Source organism: Natator depressus, chromosome 27 (assembly GCF_965152275.1).
Source record: "Natator depressus isolate rNatDep1 chromosome 27, rNatDep2.hap1, whole genome shotgun sequence".
Classification (NCBI taxonomy): domain Eukaryota; kingdom Metazoa; phylum Chordata; order Testudines; family Cheloniidae; genus Natator; species Natator depressus.
The window spans coordinates 12,130,637-12,155,482 of NC_134260.1; the positions used below are offsets into that span (position 1 = coordinate 12,130,637).

Consider the following 24,846-nt stretch of genomic DNA (forward strand, 5'->3'; position numbering starts at 1 on the left):
CCATGAAAATAGGTGTTCTGGTGAAAATAGAGCAAGTAGCAGTGGATCTGCAGGGAGCAGCTACGTCAGACTCCGAAGAAGGAAAAGTTTTGCAGGTCCCCTTTAAACTGGTTCCATGTCACTGCATCAAAAGGGCTTTGCTTGTCATGCCAGGGGAAAGGCACCAACCTGGCAGTCAAGAGCCGATGACTTCCAGTTCTACAGCTGACTTACTGGGACCCACCAGCACTGTCTCCACTCCAAGCAGAAACCTGCAGCAGCGAATCTCAGAGCCCGGGTCTAGGCCCTCGGGTATTGTGCTACTGTGCTAAAAATAGCTGTGTAAAGGTTTAGCTTCACAGCTGTTTTCAGCACTCTCACATGAGCCCCAGTCTATAGATCCAGGCTCTGAAAGGCACTGCTGCAGGTTTCTGCTTGCTGTGTAGACATGCTCTGTGTGAGTCACTGAGAGAGAGTATACTCCTGTGGCCAGTAGAGACTGAAAATGTGGGTTCCATTCCTCCTTCTGTCACAGACTCCCTGTGTGACCTTGGGCAATCACTTAAATCTCTCTGCCTCAGTTTCCCTCCTGGAGATAAGATGCCCTGTCTCCCAGCCTTTGACTGTCTTGAGTATAAGCTTTTTGGGACATAAGAACATAAGGCTGGCCAGACTGGAGCAGACCACTGGATCATCTAGCCCAGTATCCTGTCTTCTGACAGTGGTCAATGCTAGATGCTTCAGAGGCAGTGAACAGAACAGGGTGATTTATTGAGTGATCTAGCCCCTGTTGCCCATTTCCAGCTTCTAGCAGTCAGAGGTTTAGGGACACCCAGAGCATAGGGCTGCATCGCTGACTATCTTGGCTGATGGACATATCCTCCATGAACATAGCTAATTCTAGGTTTCAGAGTAGCAGCCGTGTTAGTCTGTATTTGCAAAAAGAAAAGGAGGACTTGTGGCACCTTAGCGCCTAACAAATTTATTTGAGCATAAGCCTTCGTGAGCTACAGCATCCGATGAAGTGAGCTGTAGCTCACGAAAGCTTATGCTCAAATAAATTTGTTAGGCTCTAAGGTGCCACAAGTCCTCCTTTTCTTTTTGCGGATACAGACTAACATGGCTGCTACTCTGAAACCTGTCATAATGAAGAGAGGAGCCCTGTGTGAATCATTCTATAAACAGCTGGCTCTGGGAAGGCAACCAGGGGCTGTCCTGCTGTGCTGAGACTTGCCTCATCATCACTGGTTTCAGAGTAGCAGCCAAGTTAGTCGGTATCCGCAAAAAGAAAAGGAGTACTTGTGGCACCTTAGAGATTAACCAATTTATTTGAGCATAAGCTTTTGTGAGCTACAGCTCACTTTTCCACTGAATGCATCCGATGAAGTGAGCTGTAGCTCACGAAAGCTTATGCTCAAATAAATTGGTTAGTCTCTAAGGTGCCACAAGTCCTCCTTTTCTCATCATCACTGTCTCTCTACAGCCAGCCATGCAAACACACAGCAAGCCCCATGTTCCATGGTGATGCCTTAACAGGGCAGCTCAGGCCTGCATTGGGATGCCCAGAAAGGCACCAACCTATCCAGACCGGCTGCAGTGATGAGTGGGGTTTATAAGTGAGCCCCAGCCCCACAACATGTCCGACAGTACTAAAAGTCTGAGCCATAACAAAAGCAGCCCCCAAGGGGCTGTCCCATTGCCTCGCTCCTGCCTGTGCCTCTGCCCAGCCAGGGCCCATAGCTGCAAATATTAGCAGCAACGCAGCCAGCTAGCTTGGCCTCCTGAGAACCAGCTGCAGCCTGGCACTTGGTCTGTTCGAAACAGCGGGTCGCAAAGCAACTCTTCCTGGAGGTAAATTACTGACGCTAGCTCTGCGGCGGGCTGAGCTCCTTTGTGTACAGCCGGAGCCTTAGGAGCCCCGGGGGGGCTGCCTTTGGACCCTCCTCCCCAGTTTGAACCTTTGCTCTCCACCCCCACCCCTCCTTTTTATTTTTTTAAACTCTGCTGTCATCCTTGATGAAAAGCTATAGCTCAAGCTGATCAGGCATCCTCACTCTGTCCTCTGGCTGGGAGAGGAGGGAAATACTGTGGGGGCTGGGGAACGAGATCTGGGCTAGTCCTTGTCTCTCCCATTACAGCCACCGTGCCTGCCTCCCTCACTGCAGCAGCATCTCCGGCTCAGGCTCTCCCTCCCCTGCAGCCCAAACAGGCAGCCTGTGCCCCTGCCTCCGCCACATCCACCATGCTGGATATTTTCATCTTAATGTTTTTTGCCATCATCGGCCTCGTGATCCTCTCCTACATCATCTACCTGCTCTAGGAGCCCCAACAGCAGTGCAGGGGAAGGATGAAGCACTGCAGCCAGCCATCCTGCCAGTCAAAGCATCGTCCAGGTGAGGATTTGCTGCTGACGGTCACAAGCCATTTTAATTACTGGGGAATAAGGTGATGGTTAGTTTCGTTTGCAGTGCTCTTGTTTTCAGTCAGCACTCTCACAGGCTTTCTGATCCAGACATGCTGCTGGCATCACAAAAGCCGTTTCCTGCACAGTAGCTGATGTGGGGGGGAGGAAGACACATTTTTGTTTAATCAGGCTGCTTAGAATAGTTAAATATATATAATCTATTATTTTTTCCTCCAGTTCTATCAGTTACTCCCAATCAAATTAAGGGCTTTCCGCTGCCATTAATAACCATGCTGTGTGCGCTAGAGCTTTCTGGTCCCACTGAGAAAGAGGTAAAACATAATGTGAGTTATAGATAAAATAAGCGAGTCTGGTTGCATGCTTTGAATGGAGGCAGATGGGTGTCTTGCAATATCTGGTGCTCTCGCTCATCATTTTAGCAACAGCTCCCACGTTCCCACTTTCACTGCCCAGTTGATAAAAAAAATCTGACGCCTTTTGCCACTTGTGTTTCTATATGTGCAGTTTTCCCATCCTTAAGCGTGTTTGGGGTTTCTGCAGCTCTCAGGCCTGGGTCAGACAAGTATCACCTTTTCCTCAGCAGCAGCAGCCATGCCAGAGCCATCAGGAGAAAGAGTTAACCCTTTGCAAGCAACCCGCTTCCTGAGCAGCTGGAGAGAGGAAAACCCCAGGAAGAGCAGCCATTGGACAGTGCAGATGTCAAGACTTATAAATGCCCTTGACAGAATGTCTGAGCTGTAATGCATTTGAAGAGCAAATACAAAGCGACCTGGCCTCAAGAATGGACAGAGAGAGAGAGCGAGAGAGCGCGCGTGTGTGATAATGAAACCTCACTATGGAGAAGTGTGTTGTTTTGTTTGCCATGCTGGTATTAAGGAAATGTAACTTCATTGTTCCATGGCTACATAGTTATCCCCCCTTCTTGGGAAAAGTACCTGCTGGTTTTTAGTTTTAGAAAGTGTGTGTGTATATATATATATTTTAATTTAAAAAATTAGAAAAGATTAAAAAAGCAACACAAAATGAGAGCAAAATCTGAATATCACAATAGTATCTTATGCAGACATGTCACCTTTCATTTTAACTGATCACCCACTGCTTATCACTGGGCATTGCTAAAATGCAGCCACTTCTGGGGTGGAGGGTGGCAACTAGCTAGAACACTTCAGGAATGGCAGCAGGAATTTTGGACAAGGACTATAAAGGAAAATCCCTATGCATAAGAAAGATACAAGGGACCTTTTGGCCCAATTCATCAAGACAGATGGTGCTGAGCCTGTGTTTGAAAAATGCTTTTAAACACATTCTGCCACTAATCTGAGTGCCCAGCTTCTATGGAGGGGGCAACAACCGGAACACAGATTAGCCTCAGAAACTGCTAGATAGCTAGCAACTCGTACTCCAGGCCTATTCGGGGAGAGGTGAATGATACCATGTGCCCATCTGTTTTGAGGGTGGGGGCCCCCATAGCTCCAAATAAAGCCACTGAGAGGTGTGGGTGCTAAACCCCCTCGCTCAATGTGAGTTGTGTATCCAAACCACCTACTGCACCCAGCCAGGAGTTAGATCAATGGGAGGTCAGAGCTTAATTTACCACTGCTTGGAGAGGTTTGAGTGAGAGGCTCTGGGGCCTTTTGGGAAATTTCCCTGTAGGCCAACGTGATCCTGAATCAAGCCACTGCCTCTGTGTATTATCCCCCTTACACAGCCTTCTAGTGTGCAGGACCAGGAGGGGTCTGGAGTGGGGAATGGGTGGGAAAGAGAAAAGAGGCCAAAACACCAGGGCCAAGATTTTAAAAAGTGGGCACTTTTGGTGCCCGTCTTGGACAGTCCATATTCGTGGCCACTTCCACAAAGCTCAACCCACTCCCACTGCTTGAATTATAGGAAAAAAATGCCTGTGGGCCCTAACCTTTTGTCGACTCAGTAGCAGTGAGCAGTGCAGGCATAGAGCACTGGCCTGACTGCTGCAGTCATGTTTAATTCTGCCTCACCCTCCAGACACTTTTTATTTTGGACAAATGCAAACAGTTTTCTGGAGTTAAAAATGGAATGAACAACAACATGAAAGGCTCAGTCATCCACTACTGTGTAATAAGCATCACATGTAACGTTTATTTCAGATTGTATTGTATAATGAAAACAACTCTCCTAGAAGGTAAGATTTTTGTATGGCTGGATTCCCCCTGCAGTTAATTCTTGCTGGGAAGCAATACACCCCTGGAAATAGAAGTTTTGTAATGGAAAAAATCTTGATGCATCCTTAACTCACATGACCTAGAATCATAGAATATCAGGGTTGGAAGGGACCTCAGGAGGTCATCTAGTCCAACCCCCTGCTCAAAGCAGGACCAGTCTCCAACTAAATCATCCCAGCCAGGGCTTTGTCAAGCCTGACCTTAAAAATTTCTAAGGAAGGAGATTCTACCACCTCCCTAGGTAACGCATTCCAGTGTTTCACCACCCTCCTAGGGAAAAAGTTTTTCCTAATATCCAACCTAAACCTCCCCCACTGCAACTTGAGACCATTACTCCTCCTCCTGTCATCTTCTACCACTGAGAACAGTCTAGATCCATCCTCTTTGGAACCCCCTTTCAGGTAGTTGAAAGCAGCTATCAAATCCCCCCTCAATCTTCTCTTCTGCAGACTAAACAATCCCAGTTCCCTCAGCCTCTCCTCATAAGTCATGTGTTCCAGTCCCCTAATCATTTTTGTTGCCTTCCGCTGGACATTTTCCAATTTTTCCACATCCTTCTTGTAGTGTGGGGCCCAAAACTGGACACAGTACTCCAGATGAGGCATCATTATAATTAGGAGGAAATTTACTCTGAATTGTAGCGTTTGTGGCTTATATAAGCACTTTTGGGGTACAAGTGGCAAGAATAATTTGAAATTTGTTGATAAGACTTTCTACAAAAAAAATGTTTACATAAAGATGGGAATTATGGTTATCATTGCCAGCTGAGTACTTGACATAGTACAATTTCCTGTCAGTACAAAATTTCCCGAGGGAGAAGTACAGTGCGTATATCTTTGCCTGTAGATCCAAATTGATGTTCTCCAGTGCATCTGCTTCAGCCCAAATTGCATTACACAGCATACCACTGCCAGGGCCCCATTGTGGGTCACAGTCAGGGCTTTAAAAAGGGTGAGAGACCCAAAATGAGGAACCTAACCCTTCTCTCCACCCCCACAAAACAGTTAAAATGGAAACTCTAAATGTTATGGGAAGCAACTCTTGAATATAAATAAAATTGTTCAATAACCTCAGTTTCATGAGTCTGCATTTCTGATGTCAACAATCTAAAGTGATATAGACTGAGAGAGCAGCAAGGAAGGTGTGGAATGGCGCTTCAACTGGGTGTAAAACCAGGGACACTAATTATACCCTTCTATAAATGCTTTCTTTCCCCAAAGGACTTTAGCAACCTAACCAACTATGTATAACAATCACTTCAGCCATATCCCAAATGCAACCAATTCGGCAGTGGAATATGGCAGCTGTTTAACAAGCACTGCCAACACCACACAACAGCTGAAGATGGGAAATGATGAATCCCTTATCCAATTGAAACTGCAGGGGGAGTTTTATGTAGGAGGAGCGTAATTGCCCAAGATGAAATTGAGCCAGGATATCAGGACTAATATCCCTACTCTTTCAAGAGCTACTGTGTGATCTTTAGTGATCAGAACTGTTGTCTTTTCCTGTACAAACAGATTCAGGGTGAACTCTTGATTGCATTGTAGTTAATGGGAATTTTGCCATTGACGTCAATGGGGCCAAGATTTCACAGAGCATTTCTAGGAGCTCAGTGCCCCTTTAACATCATAGGGACACCAGTTCAGTACTGACTCAGAAGAAAAAGTACCAACTCCTGAATTGTCATCATCACCAACTCCTTTAGCACATTGGGTTTTCCTCAGTCTCCCGTTTGATTATTGACTTAATTAGTGTAATGATGCTTAATAATGCCCCTTCCCCTACTCTGTGTCTCTCTTGTCTATTTAGATTGTAAGTTCTCTGGTGGCAGGGCCACCTACTGCTATGTGTTTGTACAGTGCCTAGTACAATAGGGCCCATTCTTGGTAGGCCTGAAGGCACTACCCTAATAAACATGGTTAGTAATAAGAAATTTGGGAGATCTAATGGGATCCTGACACAAGACTGTCTGGCTGCGAAGCTGGCTGTGCTGTGCTGTTTTTCAGTTTAAACAAATCTGTTTGGGAAGTCCTGTTTCAGGACAGGAGGTGTGAACTTCAGTTGTTTGCAAAGGAAAATCTCCTTCCTGAAGAAAGGGCTGGAGCACCAAGAAATTGAAACTAATGCCAAACACTCACTGAGCTATTGTATCTATTAAAAAACAACCACCAATCATTATAATACAGGGACCACTGTAAATTTCAAGCTGGCACACCCATAAACTTAAATTCCTTGAAGATTTGCTAAGAGAAAGGACTAATATTGATAAAGTCAGTATTTCTTATCATATGTTGCTATTAAATCGAAGGGCCCCACTTTCTTTCATAGCTGCACTCTTACGACATTCTTTGTGAGTTGCTGCAATTTATTGCTGTTGTGTCTTCACTCATGGGTCTGGTTCAGTCATGGGTCATAGAATTGGCATATACTGGTGTAAGACCTACAATATGTTTGTGTTGTCTCATTTATAATTGAATCTTTTTCACTATACTACAGAACAAAGTTTCACAATGACTTTACAGATCCTTCCCATTATTCTATATTTTATTTTAAAATAGGTCAATAATAATTACACATAAAAGTGAGAGACAGATAGAACAAAAATGTGTTTTAAAATATTGTTTAAAATCCAGAACATGGATTTTAAAAACAATATTAACATACCAGTATGTTTCATATTTTGTTTTTAAATTAACGGTTTCATCTCTGACATCTGTTGGTGCACAGTTAAGTTTCTAGCTGAATGTTAGCAAAAAATTTACCTTCCACTCCCACCCATACATGCAGCCAAATTCTATCCTTGGATATGTTTCAAAAAAAAAAAAAAAAAAGGATCTTTTTAAATAGAAAGCATCAGGAGTTATCAGCTCATTTCCATTGAAATCAATTGGGTGCAGATTTTCAGCTGGTGTTAATTGTCAGCTCCCACAATTTATGCCAGCTGAGGATCTGCCTCTTGGAGATGAACAGCTGTCTCAAATGGCAAAATTTGGCACATATTTAAATAATTTGGAAATATTTCAGATGGGGGAAAAAGGCATTTTAATAATATGAGGAAAATAACCATCATGTAAATAACCCAAAATGAAATATACTGTTTAGCACATATTAAATATTTTCAATTTTTAAAGCTATGTACCATAAATATAAAAACTTTTTGTAAATAGGATACATATCTGTGTATTTTAATAAAAAACAGTGATCTTAGAATGTCTACATGCATTAAATGTCCTTCAACTTTGCAGCGTTCCAGAGACATGTAATTTTTTTTTAAACTGTCCAGTTATTATATTTAGCACAAAGGTACATTCTGAAGTTACTTCTGCTTTATGGCTGAAAGGCATGTGCTGTAAAAAACTAATTTTTGCCTTCCTTAAAAAACTAGGACTCTTTCCAGAGACTGTCTCCTTCTGTGCTGAAACTTAATGCACAATCCGTGCAAGATATCTAGTTCTGAAGCTAAGAATGTGAGAGTGAATTATAGATACCCAGGTGTAAGCTGAACTGGAGAAACCTGGCCATGCCTTTGTCATTATATTGGTTTTGTCTTAATGGATTCCAAAGAGAAAAACAAATTTAAAAGAGCAAAATATTTTCTGTTCTGAACTAAGATAACATTCTTTAATTTGTGGATATACATCAAATATTAACACCGTGTCATTTTTATTTTGTATCCAAATATACACAGTGGGAGAAGAAAGCAGTGTGTATTCCTGCCCATAACAGCCAAACCATGGAATGCCACAGATAGGCTCCTCAGCACATCCTGACATACAGGCTTAGACAAGTTTATTGCACAGACTGTGCTGTAGTTTCTTAAAGATGCCTCAGTATGTCTTCATAGGTTTAAGTAATTCTTCTGCTTTGTATTTCACTAGCATCTCCAGTCAGCCTCCTGCTGCTTCTGCAAAGGTTATACTTCCAGATTTAACTGGTTATTATATTTTCTATTTTTGACAATGTGCTCAGTAGCCGCTAAAACTTTGCAAGCAGCTGCTGGAGAGTGAATTTAAAAAGGTAGGTGGACACTATTTTGTATATGTGAGAAAATAAAGGGTGGAAAAGGCCACCTATCTGAATCACTGTAGTATTATCTAAAAGCCTGAGATTCTGAGTATTTAGGTAGAGGTGCTTCTCATGGTCAGATACAGAATTTCCTTATGGAAGTTAGCTTGTGCATTCACAAGGTGGAACAAATTCAAAAAGCTGCTGTCTTCTTCATCACGATCTCCTAAGCACCAGAAGGGAAACATTAAAAATAGTGAATGAAAACAAAGGGCTCATTTGTAGGGAGAAGATCTCAGAAACTACTTAGTCAGTATCTTAGTAGAGGCCAATTATGACCCAGGTACCTCTTGATGCCACCTGGCAGGGAGCAGGGGATGGATAGAGTTTAACAGAGATACCCTGTGTCAGATGCACACAATAATTCACCAAAGCATGGCATGCAAGGTCACTACTGAAAGCTAGTAGCTCACTGGTCATCATAATCGTTGTGAAATGCATACACTGACAATATTTGAGAAGTTACGTATCTATACTGAAAATTATGTTCTTAAAGCCTTGGAGTTAAAGGCAGGTCACCAGGAGGTGACATGCCTCAGACAGGTTGTTTTCAGGTAGGTGGTAGCAGATGCTTATTTGTGTCTGGTCATTGTGTCTCTCTCAATGTAAGTCTGTTTGCATACTGAGCCACTGGCTAATCAAGATTGCAAAATTGACAAGAGATCAGAAAATCTGCAAAAAAGGAGTATACAGGAAAAAACAACTATCAGGGGGCATCCCATTTATGAATGAAGACAAAGGAAGGGACTTGTATATCTGGGGAGTCAAAACAAACACACTTGATCCTTTACCTCGGGGGCAAGCTGGCAATGTGTCTTGTTTTATGAAAAAGGGATCACAGCCTGCATGGCTAGAAAGCATTGAAGAGCCATACTTTATCAGCCATGAGAGTATTTTGTTAAACAACCCTATGTTGTTCTAAAATTTGTGTCATCATTATATATGTAAATATTTGTGTCCAATACTTCTACTTGCTATCATTTGAATCTCTTTTCTTTGTTAAATAAACTTCTGCTTGTTTTCACTATGAACATATCTAAGTGCTGTGTGTCAAATGGAGCAGCGATCTGAGGTGAAACGGATAAGTTGGAGTGTGCTGCTTCTTTGGGAGCAGTGAATGTATGAATACTGAGTGTCCGGTGAAACAGGGGCTCGACACTCCAGGAAGATGATCGGAGGGCTCAGGGGTTGGGGCATGCCTATTGCCAATCTGTAGACGGGCACCAGAGCCTGCTTAGGCTGAAAGGCGAGTACTTAGTTGTGCTGCCCGTGGCTGGTGGAGTCAAGCAGCTGACCCATGGTAGGCACAGACAAGATGTCCTTAAGCTAAGGGCTGGTGGTAGCTAGATGCCTCACAGCTCTGGGTACCCCTGGGAAGCACGACACCAAGTTAGCAACTTCCATTTAGATTTATTAGACATCAGATATGGCTGATGGGGGCACAGCTGTGAAAGAACATTGCAGACTCTCATAACCAGCTTGTCCAGGGTTGAAGAAGAACAATCTTGCTTTAAGATAGAAATCTGTCCTAAATGAGCAACCCATTCATCTTTATTGCTTGCAGTTATAAAGAGTCTTGAGTTTATATCGGGGTGACAAAGTTTTGACTACGGAGGAAATGCAGCCCAATGAGTTTAATAATATGGCCTGCAGGCGCTCCGATTTTGAATGGAAGGACAGACCAAAAGGACTCCAGGTCCCAAGATGCAATGCTCCAGCTTGTTCCAAGTAGTTTTCTACTGGGATTAAGAAGGAACACTGCACATGGGGACTACTAGAGTCTGAGTCCTTGTTGCCCTATGCTTTGTGTCATCCTTCCAGTGATTCTCAACTAGGGGTCCGGGACCCCCTGGGTGGCTGTGAGCAGGTTTCAGGGCGTCCACCAAACAGGACCAGTGGTAGACTCTCTGGGGCCTAGGGCAGAAAGCCTAAGCCCTGCTGAGCAGGGCTGAAGTCTGGGGCTCTGAGCCCCACCACGCAGAGCTGAAGCAGAAGCCTGAGCAACTTAGTTTTGTGGAGTGCCCTGTGGCGTAGGGCCCTGGGCAATCGCCTTGCTTGCTACCCGTCAACGCCAGCCCTGGCTTTTATATACAGAAAATAGTTGTTGTGGCACAGATACGCAGTGAGGTTTTTATTGCATGTTGTGGGGGCCTCAGAAAGAAAAAGGTTGAGAATGCCTGCTTTACACCCATGTGGAGTGAGTGCAGAGCTGGGTGTAAAATGCTACTGTCAGAACAGTGCAAAATGAGTGTAAAGTACTACCATCCCTGGACGAGGGGCAGGGCAACTGAGAATCAGGACCATAGTGTCCTCAAACCTGTATCTTGCAGAAGGAAAGGGTATCTGCAATTAGTCATAATTTATGCAAATTAGGTGCTTCTCATCATCTGACAAGATAAAAGTGTGTGCATCCTTTGGGCAAAGTTTGGGCACCTCTGATTTAAACGTATCAAATAAGGGAGATAAATCTTTTGTCATTTATGTGTTTAAAAAAAATGAAATCAGTTTCATCATCTAAACCTAGGATGACTATATAGCAAGTGTGAAAAATCGGGAAATGGGGTGGGGGGTAATAGGAGGCTACATAAGAAAAAGCCCCAAATATCGGGACTGTCCATATAAAATCAGGACATCTGGTCACCCTATCTAAACCACTAGGAGTCTCTTAGTGTAAGTATATAGATCTCACTCCCACCCGCTGGATATAGTTACATATTTGGAGCACCTATGATTGAATATATTATCACTGAACACTTGCATATTTATTTCTTCCTATAAAAAGTCTCTCTCCTAATGCTGTACCACTAAGTGGTCTAGCATAATCTCAACACACACACACACACACACACACACACACACACACACCTTAACAAAACCAGCTGAAAATAACCCAATCCACATGACAAAACAATCAGTCAACAGGGCATTATAATTATAAAAAGAATATCCCATCTTTTCCAATGAACCCCATTTCAGGGTAGCTCTGGCTGGCTAAGAAGGGGGCCTGGCTGGAGTTGTGATGATACAGGAGTTCCCATCCCCTGTTCTGGTGGAATCTTGGCTAGTGGGCATGTCCCATTGAAAGGGCTCACCTGTTGCAGACAGGCATAGATACTCACCAGACATTACTGACTGTAGCATGTCCATGATCATGTGAGCAAATGCATTCTCCACACTCTGCAGGAAGTTATTCCTTTCACCTGGAGTGCTGAAAACCTTGCAGACTTTCTGCATCATTTTTACTGCCCAATCCATGCAGTACAGGTCCTTCTCACAGACCTAGAAAATACAAGAAATATTATAATACATGTCCATGATGGTGCCAAGGTTAAAAAAAAAAGTTAAAGTATTAAAATTCATAAGTAGACAATTAAGGCACTATCCCATAATACAGTCAATTTCAGTCCTACTCTGGAATCTATTCCAAGGCCTATGTGAGAGGGTGCTGTTGCAGAGCTGTTCTATCAGTGCTATGAAGGTGGGAGAACTCCATTCCCATCTTATGCTGGAATAATTTTTTCCTAGGAACAGAGCTGCTACCTTCAAGTAGCGTATGAGGGGGTGGGGGGGAGGCCCTTAGGGCAAAAGAGAACCAGGCCCATTGATTTCAATGTAGTTACTCTTGCTTTACACTAGTGCAGGGGTTCTCAAACTTCATTGCACTATCACCCACTTCTGACAACAAAAATTATGATGGGGGACCAAAGCCTGAACCTACCCAAGCCCCACTACCCGGGTGGGAGGGAGCAAAGCCGAAGCTCAAGGGCTTCAGCCCCAGGGAGTGGGGCCTGTAATCTGAGCCCTGCCACCCAGGACTTGGGCTTTGGCCCCAGCAAGTCTAAGCCAGCCCTGGCGACCCCATTAAAAGAGGGTTGCGATCCACTTTGGGGTCCTGACCCACAGTTTGAGAACTGCTGCACTAGTGTAAGTGGAAGGAGAATCAGGCCCCAGGGCTGGGAAAGCAGAGTTGCAGACCTAGTGGCAAAATGCCAGGAAACATTCTATTCAGTGCTACTCACCAAAGCCAGAAAGACCACTAGCTTGGCCAGCTCAACAGCCCGCCCATTCACAGCTTTACTAGCCATGAAGGTGAAGCAGATGTTGTTCCCACTCAGGATGAGGAGGCGAGCATTATTCTCCATGAGCCACTCCCGGGGAACCACTTTTATAGTAAAATACAAAGGATTTTCATTACCTATGATTCAACAGACTGAATAGAATTTAGTTAAATATAAGGTTATAAAATGTAGGTTACAATTAAACTAAAATAAAACGATCTGAACAAAATTCTGGAAGTATTTGAATTTATGAATCACTGCATTTGACAGGTTTCAGAGTAGCAGCCGTGTTAGTCTGTATCCACAAAAAGAACAGGAGTACTAAGGTGCCACAAGTACTCTTGTTCTTTTTGCATTTGACAGCCATCCAAAATGTCTGAGAGGAAAGCCCATTCAAACACACCTGCAGCACAGTTGGGAGCTATGGAGTTACTATGGTGCCAATAGGGATTGTTTGTATTAAGGCTGATGATAATAGAATGTATAATACAATCTCTCCAAACTCAAACCAAACTTAAAATATACCACCACCAAATTATGGATTCTTTGGAATGGATTCCTTTCCAGAGACCCGCGTCCTTCCCAGTAAAAGCCACCATACTTGGTATTTAAAGAGATTTAAATTTTTTTTTTAAAAAAAAAAACACCAAATTTGTCCTCACCTGTATTTCTAATAAAGGCTTAGACTATTAAAAATGAAACTACAGAGGATACCAGTTATTAGCAACTTATTGGTTCCGGGCATAAAGCTTCCATTATCCAAAAGTTCCCAGTAATAAGCAGATGGCCGTTGCCTGAGACAATAGCATAGGGCAGCCCCAGGGTCGAGAACCTGCTGCCCACACAGGAGGTAATGGGCTGTGATGCCAGCATCATTGCCCAATGGGAAGCCCCAATCAGAGTCCCTGCAGCCAACAATTTCCATGGGAGAGAGGGCACTCGAGGTCTGTGGGGCTGCACAGTACCTCTCTCTGCACCTTCCAGGTTGTGTCCTGTCCTGGTGTTGGTGGCCCAGGCTCAGCACATCCCAGTGCTTTCCTTCCCTGGCTACAGCCCTGAAAGCCTGCAGCTGGAGCTTTCCACAGGGAGCACTGGGGGCTCGTGGGACTGCATGGTACCTCTCCCTGAGCTATCCAGGCTGCAGACTCAGAGCCAGCAAGTTCATTACAAGTGGAACCTCTCTTCCAAAAAGTTGTCAATAAATGGCACACCAAGCAGGTAATATCCAACTACCATTAACATTAAAGTCAGTGGGATGGGATCAGTTCTGGGGATAACAAAAGTTGTCTTTATCAGGATTATTAATAACCACCATGCATTAGATTTGAAAAAAATCTAAATGTACTTTTTCCTATTTATCTTTTTTGTATTTGACAGCTTGGATAATGGAAATACATTAGACAGTTTTCCTCATTCCTACTTAACATCACTTTCTGGTTCTCAACCCCAAGAATAAGAATGCCCAGGGTACAAACAGTATAGGAAAAATGGTTAAAGTCAAACAAAAATGGATTTTTCTTAACATTTTACAAATATCATGAAAACATATCTATTAATATTAAGTTTTGTAAAACTTTGTTTAGGTCCAAAATTTAGGTTTTTTTCAAAACTGTGTGACAGCGTCCCTTGAACATGATAACAGAACACTAATTTTTGAAGTTTTTCATATATTATTACTTAAAACGTTTAACTTTTGGGAAAAAAAGGCTTTGGTTTACAAGCAGCGTTGGTCTCTTCCATCTCTGACTACTGTATAGCCTCCAGTTTTATTGACCTTCCAGTATAGTACAGCTACTGAAAGGGATTAGGGAGTACTCAGATTCCCAATGTGCTTCAGTTTTTTTTACTATCTGACACATATCTCTTTAGTCTGGGAGGACATGATCATATAATCCTAGGAGTCTATGATAAAGGCAAAAATATACCTGACAATTCATCCACAAGACTGATAACATCATCGGCTGTCCACTCTTTAGCTTCTGTATCATACAGTAGTTTAATAGCATCAGCTAGACCCTTTAAACTGGTCTCATCTGTTGGTCCTTCTGTCATTTTCTGCCAAACCACATGTCCTGGGTAACATTAATCACAATGACTACTAAGTGACAATGTAGTTTGCTAAACAAGGAAGACCTATACTGGGGCTTCAAAGCATGGCTTGGAAAAAGAAAAGGTGATTCAGGCAAAAGCATAAGTCCCTATTTGTACAAGTGCTTTTTATTTCATCTCACTTGTGGCAGAAGGGACAGTGTAGACTGCAACGTGAATCAGAATCACTGGGTGCTTTAAGGAAACACAGAATAAATATTTAAGTGAGAAAAAGAAAATGTGATTTCAGAGGGCAATACACATGCTTGTGGTTCAGTGCTAAGGCTACCTTCACACCACAAGTGTAGGCAAAGAGAGAGGGAAAACACTCTCTGTAATTTCTTCATTTGAACTGTAATATAAACAATAATTTTAAAAAGCTCCATGTTAAACAGGTAAGGGGTCAATTGTTCTAAACGTTATACTTCATTATTTATAAAGGGCCTGGTTTCCAGAGGTGGTGCTGCTCCCTTTGATTTCAGTAGGATTTGTGTGCGCTCAGAACTTGTGAAAAATCAGACCTGTAGGTAACATCACAGGAGTGCATGGCCATACACTGGTAAGTAAAGTCAGAGTACCATAACGTAGCTACAGCTGGAGCAAAACAAAGAAGTATTGGAAAATGGCTAAGATGTTCTGTGTGACATCACTGAGGTTAATTGGCTGGATTCCCCTCTCATACTGGTGTAAATTAGGAGTAATCAGCACCATTGTTAAGCATTCTCAGTAGTGCGTCCAAGTAATTACCTGGAAGCTTATGTTCTGCCAAAATTAATATGAACTGGGTGTGGTCAAATCTTGAAAAAGAGTAAGTTTATTAGGAATGATGAGTCTGCATAGAGGTAAAAGTTCCCTTCTAAAGTGAATGCAATAAACACAGGTGCTTTTCCCCCTGCGTGAAATCTTCCTGGCCTGTGAGAAGGCCCATAACAAAGTGTACCACTGCATTTCTGCCATACATGGAGTTAGAAAGCAGAGAAACTACACAGCACACCCCACAGTTCTGTGCACACTTCTGAAAAGTTCCATGGCCACTCTCTCCATAGGAACACAGAAGAGCTGTTGTGGGGTGGGCCAGAGGAAGGAATAATGGGTTCACAACTTGTGTGTATGCTTTGGCCCAAAAGCTCACAACGATGGGCAAAGAGTTTGTTGCTCCTACTATGACTTATGGTCTATAGTAGTGTCGACACAGACATCCCAAATATATAGCCCTACCTCTTGACTGAGGGGGAATCCATCCCATACAACACTTACATTGGTCCTCTGAACACCCATTTATTTACACAGGTTGTGAGACAGCCTGTTTTCTAAGGGAGAAATTCTGGTCTAGCATGTTAAATTTACTCACCATTTAGAGAGGAGACTGGCCCAAAAATGATGTACAACAACCGGGCTTGATTAACCATTGGCCATGGTTTTAAGATACGAGTGAGCCAAAATGCAGAATCACTTCGATGAATCCAGTGATTTAGCAGGACACTGCGACAGAATAACCTTATTCGTAATTCCAGCTTTCGGGCACTTCCTAGGACAAGAGAATTTGTATATTATAAATCCATCAGGCATTGCACTTTGGTGATCTCAACATGTTTATAAAGATGGGGAGAGAGAAGGAGAAAGGTTTTTAGGCTATAGGGGCACACAGGGCTAGATTTTTAAAGGTGTTTAGGCTCTTACAGATGTAGATAGGTGCCTAGTGGGATTTTTAAAATATTCTAGATGCATAATTCCCACTGAGTTAGTGTCAAACTGGAGTAACTGAGATCACAAGGTCCTGAAATTCTGAGCTAGAATGATCATGACTGCTCTAGTCTAGTAGACACACTGCTCTGCTTCAAACCACTGATTCTACCTGCCTGCCCAATGTTTTTTCTGCCACTTCTCATGCTCTGTTTCAGGAGCACGCTGCTATTTTTGACTTTTGCTGTGCTTCTTTCTGCCTGTGATTCTATTATATGGTGCCAAAGGAGTAAATAGAAGCAGTTTACTGCATGCTTGCCTTCTACTACCACTTATGCAGGAGGCCACGTGTGAACATTTCCAGTGAAATACTGAGTACTGTGCCGGAGGATATCTGGAGGGGCTACATTTGGTTTTAGAGCGATGCTTCAGGAGATGTATAAAATATTGGTCCTGATTTTCTACTGCAACACATCAGTTTTATGCTTGTGAGACTCCATTGATTGTACTGGTGTTGGTATAATGCAGTGGAGAATTAGGCCCACTGCATGTAAATTATACATACATTTGATAATGAAATTATAAGATCCAACAAAATCAATTGCCTCTCAAAGAGATACACTTCACCACACAGAACATGTCAAAGATAAAAGTCAATTGCTTGTTTTCATCAGAAAACAACTAAATTCAGTTAATAGTGCTGATTTCCTTCAGCTATATGTAAGCATGCTACCAGCTTGAGAGCACTCATTTTCTGGCATTTCCGCAGCTAAAGCATCATACATATGGATCAAGAAAGGATCAGGTACTGCAGGGATCATGTGGCACAAACCATCCTTGAGTCTGGGGTATATCTCCTCTGTAATAATCTGAATCCATTTCTGGAACTCACAGCAAAAGGATGATACAGCTGCCATGACAGCCTCTTTTATTATCATTTGTATTTTCCAGGACTTTTTTGTTCCAGGTATTCACCTGGTTTGCTGCTCACAACTGTCTGTACTTTTCGGGGTAGATTGCTCAGCTCACAGAGGAAGTTAAAAACACGATGGCATTCTAGCTCATCCCAGCCTGCTGTCAAGGTCTGATGACACCAAATGAAAGACAGATAAATAGAATTAAATCACAATGCTTGTTATGATAGTCATATATGTACAATCAATTTTTCTGTATTTATGGAGAGGACACATTTGCATAGTGGAGACTGGTGCATCTGAACAACTGTTTTGTATTATTTTCATCTTCATCCTTATCTTTCAAAATGAACTTCTTGCAAAGTGCAAAATATTATTATTAAAAAAAAACCTAGGGCCATATCTATGTGACATTGAAACCAGAAAATAATCATGTATGCAAAAAGTGTGTGTGACAGGAATTTGCTAAGTCTAAAAGGAAAAGCAAAGATGTACATAGGAGCTCCTTTGTTTTGTAAGGCCCTCAGACACGGCTTTATGACACTCTGGGCAGTAACATAGTGGTCCAAAAAAACCCCAAAAACAAAACAGATGACAGCAGTTTAGAAACACTGGGCTAGACACTAATCTCACAGATCAATGGACTTTCTCTAGATTTCTACAGATGTAACGGATGTCAGTCGTCATTATATCATAGACATTCTCAGAGCAGCAAATCTTGACAATTCCACAAGAGGAGGAGGAAGGTTCTGCCCCTGCTGCTGCCCCTTCATGGAACTCCAGTGACATAAAGAGGGTGAAATGGCCCCTGAGGAATTCCCTCATTGCAAGGTCAGCATAAGTCTGACATAAGCAGCCCTACACACCACACACAAACCCATAGAGCCCCCATCCCCGATGGTGTCAGGAAATGAGCAGAAGGGGGGTGCCTAGAGTGCAAAGCTTTCACAGCAGGCCTTTGGGGCTGTGGGAAAGCCACCATCAGCTTCAGTTGCCCTTTGGGCTGCTCTAACTTATACCAAAGGGGTTTTTGGGTCCTCGTGTAGCTCACAATTCTGAACTGCATTTGGGGCTGCACCTTTTGGCCAAAGAGATAATTTGTGAACCTTGGATGTGAATAAGCAGGAGACAGTTGCTAAGAGCATAAATATCCTGGTGCAAATAATTATCTATAATAGTTAGCCGTGGCAGGGAATAAAACAGACAGCCACACATTTCTGAATATCTTTGTTATTACTAAGCTACTTCAATATGGTATATTTCCAGAGAGTGTCTGAACATGTAAGTTCTTCTAAAACACAATTTAGCTTCCTTTAAAATGTTCAGAAAATATTTGTGCTTCAACAAAGAATACAAGCTTTTTTCAGGTGATTAGACAAAGCAGCTCTCAACTACAGCAACCCATAATGTTGATCCTATCCATCTGATAATGAAATACTTTAACACTAATTGGGGAAGGAAGTCCTATCCTCAGTCCCTTACAGCATGTTTGCAATCTTGGAAGTCATTATAGTAAATACAGTGTTGATTGCTGAACTAACAGATTTGTCATTGCTTTCTTTGCATCCCAAATGCTAGAACAAGTCCTCCAGTTAATTACAGACCTTGGGCCAGTTGCCTTTAAATCAGAGAATCCCTGTTTAGGGTGTTGTGAATTCGATGTTTGAAGTAATGTAGCGAAATGGCCCCTATGTAATCTTCTTTGGTAATAAACTGCTGATTTAAATTAAAATCCAGACAGGCTAATAATAAGATCCAGACTGATAAATTTTTTTAGAGTTAAGTTAACCATTTTAAGAGCCAGAAAGAACTGTGGTACTGAATAAATGCATTGTTTAGGACCTGAAAGCCATGTTAAACTTTGAAATGTCTTGCAAAGCAGTTTCAGCTCACTGCTTCTCAAAGTATAACTAAGTTGGATGATGATTATGTTTCTTTGCACTCTTTTTAAAAGACTGAGTATTTCAGCATTGATAGATTTTTAAAAAGGCAAACTTTGGTTTCTTTTAGATTAATGATACCTGCCTTCTTCTCTGAAAAATACACTATACCTGTAAAAACACTCCATAGCATTGTAATCCCAAGCAATGCAACGGGCTTGGGCAACCACTGAGTTTAAAACAGGAAACCTGCAAAGACAAAACATTGTTGCCTCATTTAATCAATGTAGCCTAATTGGCAATAAACTCACTTCTGTGCTTGAAGCTTTCCCACGCGGCTAATCTACCACAACACTGACCCAAGGGGCTTTCTCTACACTATTCTCACTCAACCCCTTGCATCTCCGCTGAGACACCCAACAAAGTTGCCAATTAGGGATGTTTTTTATGATGTGGCCATTGGTCCTCTGGGAACTTTCACTCAGACCACCTTAGAGTCTTCAGACAGATGTGATATTTTATTAATAATGTCTGTTGCTATGCATAATAATTTGCTCCTCCAGAAACTAATATAGTTTGGTGACAATGTTTTGAATTAATTATGGTTAAAATTTACACTGTGCAGAGAACCTGCCCGAGGCATTATGCACTACTTTTCCCTCTAAGCAGAATTTAAGTGGAATATAGACCTTCTATCGGATCTCTTCACGGGGCTGAATTTCAACCTATGCTCATTCTATTACAAAGTGGCAAATATTATTTGCACTGGGTGACCTGTTTTAAAAATTAAACATAAAAATCATACTTATATAGAAGATTATACTCAGTAAGAGTGGGGTTTTAAAATCATGAGAAGGAATTAGGCACCTAACTCACTGACTTTCAATAGGAGTTGGGCAACTAACTCCTTTAGATATTTTTGAAAATCCTACACCTAAGCTGTATTTTTCAAACAGTGGGTGCCTAAAGTTAGACATAGTTCTGAACACCCACAGCTCACACGGACTACAGTCTAAAGCTTTAGGGGGATCAGCATCTCTGAAAAAATCAGATCACTTGTTTAAATGCCTAAATATGGACTTAGGGACCTAATTTCAGGTACTAAAGATTTGAAATATCAGCCTAAATAGCCAAGGAATATTTTTAACCAACAACAGACTGATTCCAAGTTAGTAAATTCATGATATTACACTGATGAGCATTACCGATGTGTCAATAAATAAATGAATTAATTTAAATCATTACATTAACATTGTTTTATTGAAACATTAATATAGGTGCAAGTGATAGTTCAAAACAAGATTCTAGAAGTATTCAGTACAGAGCAATGATTATGAGCTTACTTCTGAGAGTATCTTGTGTATGTACTTTAGCCTCTCTTTTGTGGGCAGCAGTAGTGTGCACCTTTTAAGCAACAAACCTGTGAATAGAAACACATACATACATAATCATTCAAATGACGAAAATAATTGGACTAGTTGAAGCATACACTGCACAAGCAATACAATACCATACTATTTCTGCAAGAAAAGAAGGTGGTACATTACAGTGAGCTGCAGGGGTGCTGGAACAACTTTTATAGTGGGCGGGGGGTGGTGGTTCTGAGAGCCTTTGAGCCAAAAACTATAAGCCCTGTATATAATAGAAACCACTTCAAGCCAGAAGGTGCTGCAGCACCCCCACACCCTTAGTTCCAGCACCTATGGTGAGCTATGCATTGTAAAAGGGTATGCTAGCCTCTGTAGTAGAAATGCCTTTTATGTCAGAAAGCCTTATGGGGAGTGTGAAAGGCTCTCATGACATAATTTGTTTACTAAGTTGCTTTAAATTCCATGTGAGTCACAGCTGGAGCCCTGAAAAATTATTATATTGGTTTTTGAATTACAGCTGTTAAAAATATTTCAGTTAAGAGATGCACAATAAGTTACATTTGAAGATGCACTGGTTTTCTATTTACATCATCGAAAGCTGAGCGTCCAAAATCTTTTAAGCCAACCACATTGTCAAACAGAAAAGCTATTCTGAACTGTGTTAATGTAAAACATAGTTAGGTGGTAGAATTTTTTTTTTTCCCCCTACATGAGATTCAAAGCTAGAAGAGCTTAGGATACAAAGGGCTAGAATATATTATAGTGCAGAACAGCTGGTTTTTAAGCAACAATTTTTCTAAGCCAATGGAAAGCAAATGGGTTAAAAATCTCTCTCCTCAAAAACATCTGGTAGACCAACACATATATCTTGTTTGTTAATAATGCAAGAAATCTACAGGAGGGTACTCAAATGTTTTCTAAGTTGCCCATCTCCTGGGGAACATGTGATTTCTCTGATGTCAAAAAGTGTTTTATACACTTCCTGTGATTTTGAATGGACTATTATCCCAATCTGGAAGTATGTTGTTAACATTCTTAAATGGCAGACATAATTTTCTTTATCAGTCTGGTATCTGATCCAAAACTCCAAAGAATCAACTATCCATTGACTTCAATACGTTTGTGATCAGACCCCTAAAGAGTAGATGAATGTCTGACACAATATATCTGCAAACACGAGTACAGTTGTCAACCTGGGGATAACTTTTTTATTACCAGTGCAAAGGTTTGGGCCTGCTTTCATATGGTGAAATTCACACTGTGCAGAGGGGCAGCACAAAAATCATGTATTACTCAAGTCCAGTTCAAGCCTGGAGGGTGAAAAATCCTGGTCCCATTGAAGCCAATGGGAGTTTTTGCCACGGACTTTAACATAGCCAGGATTTCACTTTGTGGGTTTAAATGAGATTAATGCAGTGTATAAGCCTTGTGCTGGCGCTCTACACAGAAGCAAATTTTATCCTTAAAGCCCAGTCTTGCTCCTATTGAAGTACATGTGAATTTTGCCATTGACTTTAATGGGAGCAGGATTGAGCCCTTACATTTAGTAGATGATAAAATATGAAAATCAGTGCAAATATCTAAGTATGTTGTGTTTTAATGACTGTGCTTATTATAATGATGAGTTCATACAGCAGTAGTTAAACAACAGTTGCCTTTTCTAATACGTTTGTTATTACAATGTACAAAACTGCTGACTATTTTTTGGCAAAATATTTAATCAGATTTTATTTTAAAACTAAAACAAATAAACACTGAAGTTATCAATAAGATATTGTAAACAATCCATGTACATTTGAAGGGACTTCATGTTTGGCCTAATTAACTTTGACATTGTTGCTTTAAGTTGGGAATCTCTTGATTTAAAGTTAGCTCCTGAATATAACCTTGACATAATTTTGTTTTGCTGTCCGGATCAATTCAATTATGAGACCTTATCAGTTAAGAAGGCTTATATCAATAATTGTTCAAATTGCGATTTCATTTGTTTCTCTTTCAGAGAAAGGTTCACAGTGAACGGGGGGGGAGGGAGAGAAATGATACAGTCCAAGTGGCATAAGAGAAGAAAGACTGCATTGCTTTTGACTGAAGGGGAGGGAGATTAAGGGGAATTTGGCTGCCAAGATTCAGTAGTAAGTTAGTGCAAAAGTTAAAAAGAAAATAATGATTTTTAATATGCAGTGCTACTCACTAGTCACAGTATTTTGGCCTATATTTATTTTTTGCGGTGCCCGGATATAGTTGCGCAGGTGAAAGAAAGAGTACAGCCTGGGCAGCAACAGCATGATTCTCGCATTGTATCTCAGCCCTGACCTAAGGGTGAAAGGAAAGTTTACTCATCATGCCGACTTCAGTCTTTGAGCTCTGATATAAGGCTGCCAAGGAGAATGTTAATCAGTGGCAGTTGTCATGGTGCTTTTTGTGATAAGTTTATTTCCCACCTAGGAACTGGAATTAGATTGCCAATTCACTTCACATAGACTGTCCGGCCTTTGACGGTAATGATTCTTGATCATTCCAGAATTAGGTGGGATTTGAGCATTGTTATAGAGGGGAAATACTCTCTTTGTATTTCATCATCATTCCCATGAGATACACACTCACCTTGCCCTTTTATATTCTTTAAAAATTAAATAAGGAAGAAGCAAAACATGCTATTTTTGTCTATACTTATATATGTATTATTATTATTAAAAGTATATTAAGAGATGTTGAAAGAATTCTTTCATGATGAAATACACCCAATACATAAAGCTTAATTGAGACTTAAGTGCGTATGTGCCTTGTTGTTAGTCCTTTGCACAGGGATGAATTTCAGCCTCAATGAGGGTCACAAACACCTATATACTTCAGAAAACATTTTCACCATTTTAAACTGCTATGAATCACTAAATATCACAGTAGAATACCTTTATTCTATTTTAGTTCTCTAATTGTTACCATTCTTATTATAAAAGGTCACCTAGAGATCTGTAGTGTTCTAATACACAGGATCCTTCTCTCATGCCAGATATCTCAAGGTTATGAAAATCTTGCAGTAAAAGCCTTCTGTTTCCTGATGAGGTTGAGATGTAATTAATAAGGCGGTTGCTGATGGCTTTCGACACCATGCTTAGCATGCTGATATCCTTCACTGAAAAAGCAAAACCCAGTATACCTGTAAACCTTTATTGCAAAAACACTACTGCTTAGTAGTCAATAACTTTACTATGTATCTCAGAACAAGCAGGCCAAGAGACTTCAGAAACAAGAAAGAGACAAATGTCATTACTGTAGATTCCTTTACCAACAAATTATGGTCAGTCAGGATTTTGCATATATCTGTTAAATTGTGATCTTTATATATGGTGGGCAGAAGAATACTTCAAAGGGCTCCCTGAGTACTATCATTCCTTTTTTTTTGGTGATGAGGCTCTTCAGGAACCCAAGCTGAAAATGAACAAACCTAGTGAAAATCCCTTCAATTTGTAGTAAGGTGAAACATTATTGAGCAAGGCCCATAGGCCTCAAACTTGGCATTTTACTAAATGGGATTTTTGCATGTGATCATTTTCATTTATGGACAGTAACATCATTTCTCTCAGTTCCTCACCTGAGAGATATTTCAAGACCATTTGAAAGATCTCCAATGGCAGTGCTTTGAAATTCCCGAGAGTTGATAGTGACTCGGAATCTGTGTCCACAGTGTTGCAGAATGGTTTGGAGCGACGGCTACTGCGCCTGTATTTCTGGTTGGGAATCAAGGTGAAGCTGGTACTTACAGTGGATGTCATCCTTCTACTAGTCCCATAAATTTTTCCTTCAGAGAAAACGCAGAAGGCATATAGGGAAGGAAATTAAACCCATGAGGGAGATAAAATGAAATAACTCATGAGTGATAGAGTAATGGAATATGAAAGTCTTACCACATGGGTAGGAAGGTACAATTTTACTTTAAATGAAACAAAATGACATCAATATACTCCAGAATCCATATTCATAGTTTCCTGTTCTATATTTCTTTTCTTTCCAGTATAACCAGTAAAACCATTCTTTTTTTTCATATATCACAAAAAGAGAGAATGTATACGTGTTGTGTGTGTATGGGAAGTTATTTTTGCTTTCTAATTCAGTGTCTGGGGGAAGAAAATATCCCGATTAGAGGTTATAAGTGGAGAGGGGGGTGGGGATAGGAGTGACCAGT

At 41.3% G+C, this 24,846-nt stretch overlaps 1 protein-coding gene and 1 long non-coding RNA gene across 3 annotated transcripts; one reads left to right on the plus strand and one right to left on the minus strand.

The window, feature by feature from the left end:
- The first annotated feature begins 1,809 nt into the window (after nt 1–1,809).
- LOC141978485 (uncharacterized) lies at nt 1,810–7,448 on the plus strand. 2 transcript variants are annotated; one of them, XR_012636387.1, is made up of 2 exons: nt 1,810–2,372; nt 2,945–7,448. It is a non-coding gene; the product is annotated as an uncharacterized LOC141978485 (long non-coding RNA). The 2 variants fall into 2 exon arrangements; XR_012636388.1 differs by having other exon boundaries at nt 2,985–7,448.
- Nucleotides 7,449–8,677: 1,229 nt separating this feature from the next.
- On the minus strand, nt 8,678–24,436 carry FBXO47 (F-box protein 47). Its single transcript, XM_074940628.1, has 10 exons — nt 24,256–24,436; nt 23,626–23,796; nt 20,637–20,713; nt 19,465–19,542; nt 17,475–17,583; nt 16,168–16,344; nt 14,654–14,800; nt 12,690–12,832; nt 11,790–11,949; nt 8,678–8,836 (listed from the first exon to the last, which is right to left on the minus strand). The coding sequence occupies exons 1-10, from the start codon at nt 24,434–24,436 to the stop codon at nt 8,724–8,726; spliced, it is 1,356 nt and encodes a 451-aa protein (XP_074796729.1). The 3' UTR covers nt 8,678–8,723.
- Between the last annotated feature and the right edge of the window lie 410 nt (nt 24,437–24,846).

Bases quoted from the DNA above. Each gene is read 5' to 3' on its own strand.
- FBXO47 (XM_074940628.1), bottom strand. From the start codon at position 24,436: ATGACATCCACTGTAAGTACCAGCTTCACCTTGATTCCCAACCAGAAA. The intron at 16,345-17,474 runs GTGAATACCTGG...CTCTTGTCCTAG, and splicing joins AGTTGTGAGCAGCAAACCAG to GAAGTGCCCGAAAGCTGGAA. The intron at 11,950-12,689 runs GTGAGTAGCACT...TGTATTTTCTAG, and splicing joins TAGTGGTCTTTCTGGCTTTG to GTCTGTGAGAAGGACCTGTA.